Source organism: Oncorhynchus mykiss, chromosome 15 (assembly GCF_057628025.1).
Source record: "Oncorhynchus mykiss isolate SJ-2025 chromosome 15, ASM5762802v1, whole genome shotgun sequence".
Taxonomy (NCBI): Eukaryota; Metazoa; Chordata; class Actinopteri; order Salmoniformes; family Salmonidae; genus Oncorhynchus; species Oncorhynchus mykiss.
The window spans coordinates 55,787,765-55,800,028 of NC_143036.1; the positions used below are offsets into that span (position 1 = coordinate 55,787,765).

The following is a 12,264-nucleotide window of genomic DNA, read 5'->3' on the forward strand; positions in this document are numbered from 1 at the left end:
GGTAAAGGGTTACGGGGTAATGGGTTACGGGGTAAAGCGTTACGGGGTAAAGGGTTACGGGGTAATGGGTTACGGGGTAAAGGGTTACGGGGTAAAGCGTTACGGGGTAAAGCGTTACGGGGTAAAGGGTTACGGGGTAATGGGTTACGGGGTAAAGCATTACGGGGTAAAGCGTTACGGGGTAAAGCGTTACGGGGTAAAGCGTTACGGGGTAAAGGGTTACGGGGTAAAGCGTTACGGGGTAACGGGTTACGGGGTAAAGGGTTACGGGGTAAAGGGTTACGGGGTAAAGCGTTACGGGGTAAAGCGTTACGGGGTAAACGTTACGGGGTAAACGTTACGGGGTAACGGGTTACGGGGTAACGGGTTACGGGGTAACGGGTTACGGGGTAAAGGGTTACGGGGTAAAGGGTTACGGGGTAAAGCGTTACGGGGTAAAGGGTTACGGGGTAACGGGTTACGGGGTAATGGGTTACGGGGTAAAGCGTTACGGGGTAAAGGGTTACAGGGTAAAGGGTTACGGGGTAAAGCGTTACGGGGTAACGGGTTACGGGGTAAAGCGTTACGGGGTAAAGGGTTACGGGGTAATGGGTTACGGGGTAATGGGTTACGGGGTAAAGCATTATGGGGTAAAGGGTTACGGGGTAATGGGTTACGGGGTAAAGGGTTACGGGGAAATGGGTTACGGGGTAAAGCGTTAGAGTACTCATTACTTTTTTTTGTGGTAACGAGTCATTTTTCTATTTAATTATTCAGTTACTTAATTACGTTTTCAAATAAGCAAGTCATTAATTTACAATATTATTTATATATTATTTTTTCTAACTAGTGAGACGGCAGAGAGAATCGCCTTTGCATGGTGGAAGAATTCGCATTACTTTGAATTGGTAAGGGGAAAAGGACAGGAACGTCACAGTAAAATGCTAACTCTGCCTCGGGGATAAGTGCCTGTCCACTGCGAAGAACTCCACTTTAAATATCCAGAAGCACCTTCAGTCTTTTTCTTGTGCCGTATAACGTTAATCGCTACTTTAGAGGAAAGCAGTGAAATAAATCAACAAGGCGTTTTTATTTTTGATTTTGAGTTCTGAATGTTGGAACGTGCATACGTTGTCCTTTTGAAAAGGCTACGCTGCTGCAACTTCTGTGAAAATAATACAACTAATTGGTATCTAGACAATCTGGTCGTTGTGGTTCAGGAATTGCATGTTTGGAAAGGGCTATTGCTCGCCTTAACTTGTGTGTTTTCAAATCCCTGCGCCAAGTTTGTATCTGTGTTTAAAACAGATTGGTAGCCAGTTGTCCTTGTATTTGAGCTCTCCTTTAACTGTGGCCAGTTAGTTTTATACCCCGCCTTCGGAAAGTATTCATACCCCTCGACATTTTGTTGAAAAAACAGCCTGAATTTAAAATGGATTACATTGAGATGTTGTGCCATTGGCCTACACACACAATACCCCATAATGTCAAAGTGGAATATGTTTTTTTATTTTTTTATTATTAATTCAAAATGAAAAGCAGAAATGTCTTGACTCATTAAGTATTCAACTCCTTTGTTATGGCAAGCCTAAATAAGTTCAGGGGTAAAAAAAAAAAAGGTGCTTAACAAGTCACATACTAAGTTGCATGGAATCATAATTTAACATGATTTATTAATGACTACCTCATCTCTGTACCCCACACATACAGATAATTGTAAGGTCCCTCAGTTGAGCAGTGAATTTCAAAACAGATTCAACCACAAAGACCAGGGAGGTTTTCCGATGCTAGATGGGTAAACATAAAAAGCAGACATTGAATATCCCTTTGAACATGGTGAAGTTATTAATTACACTTTGGATGGTGTATGAAAAAACCCAGTCACTACACAGATACAGGCCTCCTGTGGTGGAAACAGACAAGAGATGTGAAGATGTGAATCATTTCTGGAGGCACTGTATATTGTATGTATTATTTTTTACTTATGTGTAAATAATTCAACATAATCATGTATTTATTAAAGAATTGTAAAGGATATATTGAATCTGTCATTATTACTTGAGCTGGTATAGAGCTGGAATAGGCCAGAGTTATCGATTAAGGACGAAAGGCACATTTTTGATGGTAGCCACTAGGCCAGGGATTGGCAACATGTGGCCCACGGGCCTAAACCGTCCCGGAAGTGATTTTCTGGGGGGTGAAGAACACTGTAAAATCACAAGGACTTCAGATGAAAGAGTTTAATTTAGAAAATCTGTTCTTAAGTATTACCACAAAAAAAAAAAAAAAAAAAGTGATCGTGTCTCAATATAATCATGGTATGAAATTATTATCCTTTTCAAATACAACCTCTTTTTGGGCTTAGTTGTGTTAAATTTGCAGTGTTCAAATGATTATAATTATGTTCCTTCCCCCCAACCATCTGCTCGGCAAAAATTGTCCGGTGGCTTAATCTAGTTGCCTACCCTTGCACTAGGCCTATCAGTCGTCAGAGTCTCGCCATTCAAAAGTAGTGTGCATAAAGCTCATTTTGATAGCCCCTTAAAGGTCCAACTGCTTTCATCTCAATTTCAAATCATGTCTAGGTAACAATTAAGTACCTTACTGTGATTGTTTTCAATTAAAATGGTCAAAAAGAAACAAAAATAGCTTCTTAGCAAAGAATCTCAAAGAATCTTTTCAAGCAAGAATTTACCTAGGACTGTCTGAGCAGGGAGGGGAAAACTGAAAACGATCTGTTATTGGCAGAGAGAGGTTTGGAACTCTTTCTTATTGGTCTATTAACTAATTTACTGCCTGGTGATGTCACCGTGCAGGCCAAAACTTTGTCCCACCAAAACAGGCAAAAATTTCAGGTTGTCTTTTCAAAAAGCTCTTACACTAAAAGGGCATTATCATCATTTTCACAATTTCACAGTATTATTCCAACCTCATAGTGTGGAAATATATATAAAACACAGGAAAAACATGCTTTTGACTGCACTGGGCCTATAAGATTGACCTAGAGGCGAAAGAAACGCACACCTATTTAGGCGAGGTGCTGGCTAGCGGAGTGGACCACAAAAAAATACCACACACTCTTGGAGAACCACACACTCTAGGAGAACCACACACTCTAGGAGAACCACACACTCTAGGAGCTCAGATGCAAAAACGTTTTGTCCAACGTTTCGACAGACAAGCTGTCTTCATCAGGGTATTATGACAAACACTGCCAGGGTGACTCATTCATATAGTGTCAAAAGACACTTGTTTTTGGTAACACAGAAGTAATGTAACAAGTTACTTTCCATAGTAAATAATGTTGTAACATAAGTTACTTTTAAAAGTAACGTTCCCCAACACTGATCAAGGCAAATAAGCAATATGATTGGCCAACCATACGTACCCATCAGGAAATTGGCTTTTGATGCGGACTGTCCGTAATGCTGCTCTATGTACTTGGGCTTGTAGGTTACCATGCCGATGAGAGAGTTCAGCTGAATGATGGTCACACACAGGTAGATTAAGTACACTGGGTTCCCCAGGAGGGTTTTCAACGTTGGTATGAAATCTACATTAAAAACAATCAACAGAACATCATCACTTGTCAACGACATCATCAATTGTTAAGGTCATTTTTGTCTACCTTTTTCCATACTATGGTAATTTCATCCAAAGCAACCTGAATTTGATATACCATTGTACCTGACCAGACTTTAAAAAAGCCTTTTTAAACTCCAATCATTATCTAAACCGGAAAATGTTCCAACTTCATCCCCATTCAACAAAATACCTTTGGCCATCTCCAGAAAGCTGGCTGGCTCGTCGGCTTGGTACTTATGCTCCAGGAGAGGGGAGTCTTTGATGAAGCTAGTCTGCTCCGGGGTGCACTGGGCTGGGCCTCGGTCTGACGGGATGGGCAGGGAACGGGGCAGGAACCAGAAGGGGATGGCTGAAAGCAGGGTGATCACCCCAGCTACAAGGTAACCTAACCACCAGGCCCCCACCCAGCGAGCATCACCAGGGCTTATGGTGATGCTCTCTATACAGGGAGGGGAGACACAGAACTTGATTTAATTGGATTGATTAGGATCCCCATTATCCGACACCAATGGGGACAGCTAGTCTTACTCGGGTCCGACATATAACGAAAAAGACACTACAGACAAAAGACTTTACAATTTACACACATTTAAAAACATGAACATGTAGTGTGTGTGTGCATCTATCAGTTACACATACATGTCAGTACATATATGTAGCAAGAGAAGGCCATGGTGATAGTCTCTATAGAGGGAGGACAAGCACAGAAAGAGAGCTGTGACTGTTGGGGACAAAATACATTATGAGTAAACTAGCAACGTTCCTAGCGACAAGACTTACTGGAGAGAGAAAACAAGCACAGCACAGCTGCTTTTTGTGCATATCTTAATAACCATCTCTCCTGCTTTATATTGGTTACTCAAATGTAGTAGCTGACGTCACTGAGCAGTGTTCTGGAGCACACTAGTTCAATTAGTCTGATAACCTAGAATCTAGAAGCATGATCATACATAACAAACACTTATTGAACACAGTCAGCGAGTGCACTCTAGGAACGACAATGAACTTAACTCAGAGCGCTGTTTGTTTGTCTAATAGTAACAGAACAGAGGTGAATGCCCTGTCTCTGTCTAAACTGGAGAACTCACTATTACAGTCCAATAGTGTGTAGGCGGCCTAGACAGAATACTCGGTGTTTCGCTAGATACCGGTTACTCACCCATGTTGACAAATCCAATGTCCACATATATTTTGGCACACAGGGATCCCAGTAAATAGCCAAACACAGGACCAATGACAGCTATGGTCTGAACGCAGCCTGAAATATGAAAGACACACACACACACACACACACACAGCAATTGATTTCTAGGGAGTTTTTCCTAGCCACCGTGCTTCTACACCTGCATTGCTTGCTGTTTGGGGTTTTAGGCTGGGTTTCTGTACAGCACTTTGAGATATCAGCTGATGTACGAAGGGCTATATAAATAAATTTGATTTGATTTATTATACTAACCAGAGACAGTTCCATTAGGCAATAAACAATAAGATGGGTGTGTGTGATTTTTAAAAGGTCAAAGAGATGCCTCTGCTTATCTGGAGCATTTGTCCATTCATGTTATCACAAAGAGCTAGATTAGTGTTAACCAGCGACAGCAGACACCTGTATGGCAGATGTTTTGGTAGTGAGCAGCCCCACTTGAGTTAGAAGTTCAGAACGAGAAAGTGTAGGCCATATAGAAATAATTACACTCAAATTGAAAAATCATGAAATCTAAATAATGACCATTTTTTATTATCCTAATCGAGATGAGGATTACATTTCACATTCCAGTGTTCAAACTTGTAAAAAAAGGCTGCATGAGATTTCTGTTAATGTAACTGGCAATGTCTGCTTTGCATGTAAAGCTGGGAGCCACTTGTGGCTCTAACGCAGTTCCACCTCCCACACTGTCTAAACATCAGCTATGCGGATGTTGGCTAAAGCGGATCTGATTGAATCGGATCCTTAGTGTATGAATCAGATTGAAAGGCAGTTTATTCAGACTGTCAGATCTACTTAGCATATTGTACTTCAAATCATGCACAGTGACATTCTCTAAAATGTGTTTGTTTTTCCAATTGGTCTATTACCAATGTAAAATGCAGCATTTTCCTCCCTGGCGAAATCATCTATATACGAGATCCCAAGGGGCTGCACTGGAGTCTCCCCGATCCCTCGTAAGACATTCCCCAGGAACACATAGATCCACATGGAGAGGTTGGATTCTCCTTCACAACCTACTGGGAAGGGGGAGAGAGAGAATAGTTACAGCACTGTTTGTGTGTGTGTGTGTGCGCGCATATCCGTGTGTATCCATGAGTACATGTTTGTGTGCGTACAGTTGTGTGTGCGTGGGTTTGTGTTTGCGTGGTGGCATGCATGTACATGAGCATGTGTGCGTGTGTTTAGGTGACACACCTGTCCCTGTGCTTGGTGTCTTAGAAAGCGGGTCACCCGAAGCTAGCGCGGCGGGTGACAACAGACGCGCTGGACATGGAGAGAGGTTATTGGTTGAATTCACTGACGATCGGATTGATGTTTCGAACTTATAGCTGCGTACAAAACACCAATGCGACTGTTTAGCGAAGGGAGGGGAGAAAGCACCACATTATACAGTTAGAGAGGACAGAGACAAAGCAGAACAGGAGTGCAATGAAACATTTAGGAATCAACATTTTATACATTGAAGTACATCATGTTATACGCGCTACTTAACGATAGGAAGAAGCTTTCCTGGCTTCCGCTGTAAAATACAAAACAATTGGCGACTGAATGTGTTTTTTGGAAAAACATCCCACAGCTGTAAAAATGCATATAGTAAAACTTCTCTTGTCATTCAGTAAAAAGAGACTCCATACATCGCAGCATATATTCTTTAAGATTCACTATGTTCCCATCTTGTGGGAGGGATTAAACATTCTGACTGGTCAAACTTTCATGACCAAGCCAAGCTAATGAGAACACATGATAACACACACACAACCATGCGTCATCCCACAAACGACGGTATGCAACATAGAAAATATGTACAAAATACGGTATATTAGCATATCACTACAGAGTCACAGTGATGTCTGTCCTTTCCCAGACTTTATCCAAACACACGGAAACACAGAGCATTCGGAAAGTATTCAGACCCCTTGACCTTTTCCACATTACGTCACAGCCTTATTCCAAATGGATTAAATACATTTTTCCCCCCATCAATCTACACACAATACCCCATAATGACAAAGCAAAAACAGGTTTGTAGAAATCTTTGCAAATGTATGTAAAAAAAAAAAAATAATAACATTCACATAGTATTCAGACCATTTGCTTTGAGATTTGAAATTGAACTCAGGTGAATCCTGTTTCCATTGATCATCCTTGATATGTTTCTACAACTTGATTGGAGTACACCTGTGGTAAATTCAATTGATTGGACGTGATTTGGAAAGGCACACACCTGTCTATATACAGTGGCTTGCCAAAATGTTCACCCTCTAAGCATTTTTCCTATTTTGTTGCCTGGAATTCAAATGTATTTTTTTTGGGGGGGGGGGGGGGGTTGTATCATTTGATTTACACAACATGCCTCCCACTTTGTAGAAGCAAAATATTTTTTATTGTGAAACAAACAAATAAGACAAATAAACTGAAAACTTAAGCGTGCATAACTATTCACCCCCCCCCCCCCCCAAAGTCAATACTTTGTAGATCCACCTTTTGCAGCAATTACAGCTGCTAGTCTCTTGGGGGTATGTCCCTATAAGCTTGGCACATCTAGCCACTGGAATTTTGCCCATTCTTCAAGGCAAAACTGCTCCAACTGCTTCAAGCTGGATGTGTTCAGCTGGTGTATAGCAATCTTTAAGTCATACCACAGACTCTCGATTGCATTGAGGTCTGGGCTTTGACTAGGCCATTCCAAGACATTTAAATATTTGCCCTTAAACCACTTGAGTGTTGCTTTAGCAGTATGCTTAGGGTTATTCCTAAAACCTTGTCTCTGGAAGAATGAAACAGGTTTCCCCTCAAGATTTTCCCAGTATTTAGCGCCATCCAAAATTCCTTCATTTCTGACCAGTTTCCCAGTCCCTGACAATGAAAAACATCCCCACAGCATGATGCTGCCACCACCATGATAATGTTCTCGGGGTGATGAGAGGTGTTGGGTTTGCGCCAGACATAACGTTTTCCTTGATGGCCAAAAAGCTCAATTTTAGTTTCATCTGACCAGAGTACCTTCTTCCATATGTTTGGGGAGTCTCCCACATGTCTTTTGGCGAAAACACCAAACATGTTTGCTTATTTTTTTTTTAAAGCAATGGCTTTTTTCTGGCCACTCTTCCATGTAGCCCAGCTCTGTGGAGTGTACGGCTTAAAGTGGTCCTATGGACAGATACTCCAATCTCCGTTGTGGAGCTTTGCAGCTCCTTCAGGGTTATCTTTGGTCTCTTTGTTGCCTCTCTGATTAATGCCCTCCTTGCCTGGTTCGAGAGTTTTGGTGGGAGTCCCTCTCTTGGCAGGTTTGTTGTGGTGCCATATTCTTTCCATTTTTTAATAATGGATTTAAAAATGGTGCTCTGTGGGATGTTCAAAGTTTCAGATATTTTTTTATAACATAACCCTGATCTGTACTTCTCCACAAGTTCGTCCCTGACTTGTTTGGAGAGCTCCTTGGTCGTCACATTTCCCCTTGCTTGGTGGAGCCCCTTGCTTAGTGGTGTTGCAGACTCTGGGGCCTTTCAGAACAGGTTTATATATACTGAGATCATGTGACACTTAAATAAAGTCCACCTGTGTCCAATATAACAAATGATGTGACTTCTGAAGGTAATTGGTTGCACCAGATCTTATTTAGGGGCTTCATAGCAAAGGGGGTGAATACACATGCAAGCAACACTTTTCCATTTTTAAATGTTATATTTTTTTTTTTCACTTCACCAATTTGGACTATTTTGTGTATGTCCATTACATGAAATCCAAATTATAATCAATTTAAATTACAGGTTGTAATGCAACCAAATAGTAAAAACGCTAAGGGGGATGAATACTTTTGCACTGTAAGGTCCCACAGTTGACAGTGCAAGTCAGAGCAAAAAACAAGCCATGAGGTCAAAGGAATTGTCCGTAGAGCTCAGAGACAGGATTGTGTCGCGGCACAGATCTGGGGAAGGGTACCAAAACATTTCTGCAGCATTGAAGGTCACCAAGAATACAGTGGCCTCCATCGTTCTTAAATAGAAGTTTCGAACAACCAAGACTCTTCCAAGAGCTGGCCGCCCGGCCAAACTGAGCAATCAGGGGAGAAAGGCCTTGGTCAGGGAGGTGACCAAGAACCGATGGTCATTCTGTTAGAGCACCAGAGTTCCTCTGTGGAGATGGGAGAACCTTCCAGAAGGACAACTATCTCTGCTGCACTCCACCAAATCAGGCCTTTATGGTAGAGTGGCCAGTCAGAAGCCACTCCTCAGTAAAAGTTACATGACTGCCCGCTTGGAGTTTACCAAAAGGAAATGAAAGACTCTCAGACCATGAGAAACAAGATTCTCTAGTCTGATGAAACCATGATTGAACTCTTTGGCCTGAATGCCAAGTGTCACGTCTGGAGGAAACGTGGCACCATCCCTACGGTGAAGCATGGTGTTGGCAACATCATGCTGTGGAATGTTTTTCAGCAGCAGGGCCTGGGGAGACTAGTCAGGATCGAGGGAAAGATGAACAGACAAAGTACAGATAGATCCTCGATGAAAACCTGCTCCAGAGCGCTCAGGACCTCAGACTGGGGCGAAGGTTCACCTTCCAACAGGACAACGACCCTAAGCCCACACCCAAGACAACGCAACCCGTGAGTGGACCAGACAGAGCTCGGACTTGAACCCAATAAAACATATCTGGAGAAACCTGAAATAGCTGTGCAGCAACGCTCCCCATCCAACTTGACATAGCTTGAGAGGATCTGCAGAGGAGAATGGGAGAAACTCCCCAAATACAGGTGTGGCAAGCTTTTAGCGTCATACCCAAAAAGACTTGAGGCTTTAATCTCTTCCAAAGGTGCTTCAACAAAGTACTGAGTAAAGGGTCTGAATACTATGTAAATGTGATATTTCCGTTTTTCATTTTTATTATACATTTGCAAAAATTCCTAAAAACTTGTTTTTGCTTTGTCATTATGGGATATTGTGTGTAGATTGATGAGGAACCGAGATTTAATACATTTGAGAATAAAGCTGTAAAAAAATGTGAAAAAAAAAAAAAAAAAGTCTGAATACTTTCTGAATGCACTTTAGACTGACATTTCCCTTAAACACAGGATAACTGGAAACGTGATTCATTCTAGAGTACACACACATGCACACACTTATACACATATTCAGATAAGCTTTAGTTTACTGTACCACAAGTGCATTCAGAAAAGCATTTCACTAGACCCACAATAACATCTGCTAAATATGTGTACGTGATAACATTTTATTTGAAAAGGAAGCTGGAAACGCAAGCATTGTAAGTTAATCCTCCTTCAAAATAAAAGTCAGTAAAACCTCACCGTCCGATGAGGAAGTGTGGCAGAGCGATGATGAATGTTCCCATGGCCATCAGTACACAGCCCATGGCTATGATCTTGGGCCGATGCAGCTTTGCACCAAAGTAACTCACGAATGCTATCACCAACAGGTTACCTGGTAGGGCGACAGACAGACAGACCAGACACAGAATTTGACTGTTCTTAGCTGCCATTTAAATTCTCAAATTGACAAATCTGATGAATCGAGATTAAATTTTGAAATTTCAAAAGTGAAATGCATTTTCAAATAGAGTTATTCTAGTTACAACTCTATTTGGATTCCGTTCCTGAATGGATTCTTGAATTGTCGAGTTGACATGGAACTGACTCCAGCTCTGACACAATGGTCTGCTTCGATTTATTCACAATCACAATGCCTAATTCCTCTAATTGATGTACAGTTGAAGTCGGAAGTTTACATACACTTAGGTTGGAGTCATTAAAACTCGTTTTTCAACCACTCCACAAATTTCTTGTTAACAAACTATAGTTTTGGCAAGTCAGTTAGGACATAATTTTTCCAACAATTGTATACAGACAGATTATTTCACTTATAATTCACTGTATCACAATTCCAGTGGGTCAGAAGTTTACATACACTAAGTTGACTGTCTTTAAACAGCTTGGAAAATTCCAGAAAATTATGTAATGGCTTTAGAAGCTTCTGATAGGCTAATTGACATAATTTGAGTCAATTAGAGGTGTACCTGTGGATGTATTTCAAGGCCCACCTTCAAACTCAGTGCCTCTTTGCTTGACATCATGGGAAAATCAAAAGAAAAACAAATTATACCTCAGGAAAACAAATTATAGACCGCCACAAGTATGGTTCATCCTTGGGAGCAATTTCCAAATGCCTGAAGGTACCACGTTCATCTGTACAAACAACAGTACGGAAGTATAAACACCATGGGACCACGCAGCCGTCATACCGCTCAGGAAGGAGACGTGTTCTGTCTCCTAGAGATTAACCAACTTTCGTGCGAAAAGTGAAAATCAATCCCAGAACAACTGCAAAGGACCTTGTGAAGATGCTGGAGGAAACAGGTACAAAAGTATCTATATCCACAGTAAAACGAGTCCTATATCGACATAACCTGAAAGGCTGCTCAGCAAGGAAGAAGCCACTGCTCTAAAACCGCCATAAAAAAGACAGACTACGGTTTTCAACTGCACATGGGGACAAAGATCGTACGTTTTGGAGAAATGTCCCCTGGTCTGATGAAACAAAAATAGAACTGTTTGGCAATAATGAGCATCGTTATGTTTGGAGGAAAAAGCAGGAGGCTTGCAAGCAGAACAACACCATCCCAACCGTGAAGCACGGGGTGGCAGCATCATGCACTTCACAAAATAGATGGCTTCATGAGAAAGGAAAATGATGTGGATATATTGAAGCAACATCTCAAGACATCAGTCAGGAAGTTAAAGCTTGGTTGCAAACGGGTCTTCCAAATAGACAATGACCCCAAGCATACTTCCAAAGTTGTGGCAAAATGGCTTAAGGACAAGAAAGTCAAGGTATTGGAGTGGCCATCACAAAGCTCTGACCTCAATCTAAAAAAAAACATTTTGGACAGAACTGAAAAGGCGTGTGCAAGCAAGGAGAACAACAAACCTGACTCAGTTACACCAGCTCTGTCAGGAGGAATGAGCCAAAATTCACCCAACTTATTGTGGGAAGCTTGTGGAAGGCTACCCGAAACGTTTGACCCAAGTTAAACAATTTAAAGGCAATGCTACCAAATACTAATTGAGTGTATGTAAACTTCTCACACACTGGGAATGTGATGAAAGAAATAAAGGCTGAAATAAATCATTCTCTCTACTATTTTTCTGACATTTCACATTCTTAAAATAAAGTGATGATCCTAACTGACCTAAAACAGGGAATTCTTACTAGGATCAAATGTCAGGAATTGTGAAAAACTGAGTTTAAATGTATTTGGCTAAGGTGTATGTAAACTTCCGACTTCAACTGTAGGTGTGTTGCCATGGTGAGTTACAACATAGTGGCACCGTTGGTTTCCTAATTCCCACTACAAAGTGATTCCTCACGAAACGCAGAAAGAAGGACATATTGTTGACATATATTTGAAATTTGTATCTAAAAACATAATTGAGAAATAATGAATCAAACTTGTTATATTTTTAGCCTCCCTTAAGA

General features: G+C 41.3%; 1 protein-coding gene across 4 annotated transcripts in view; it reads right to left on the reverse strand.

Annotated features, from left to right (window-relative positions):
• The window catches only part of slco1c1 (solute carrier organic anion transporter family, member 1C1), a 60,701-nt gene that overhangs the window by 11,638 nt on the left and 36,799 nt on the right, over positions 1-12,264 (reverse strand). The window contains exons 4-9 of one of the 4 annotated variants that reach the window (XM_021563582.3): positions 10,080-10,212; positions 5,966-6,099; positions 5,638-5,787; positions 4,724-4,822; positions 3,755-4,003; positions 3,368-3,532 (exon numbers count right to left, since the gene is read on the reverse strand). In XM_021563582.3, the coding sequence (XP_021419257.3) occupies positions 3,368-3,532; positions 3,755-4,003; positions 4,724-4,822; positions 5,638-5,787; positions 5,966-6,099; positions 10,080-10,212 (930 nt within the window). The remainder of the gene's footprint in view (positions 1-3,367; positions 3,533-3,754; positions 4,004-4,723; positions 4,823-5,637; positions 5,788-5,965; positions 6,100-10,079; positions 10,213-12,264) is intronic. The other 3 variants (XM_021563583.3, XM_090200401.1, XM_090200400.1) reach the window with 3 other exon arrangements.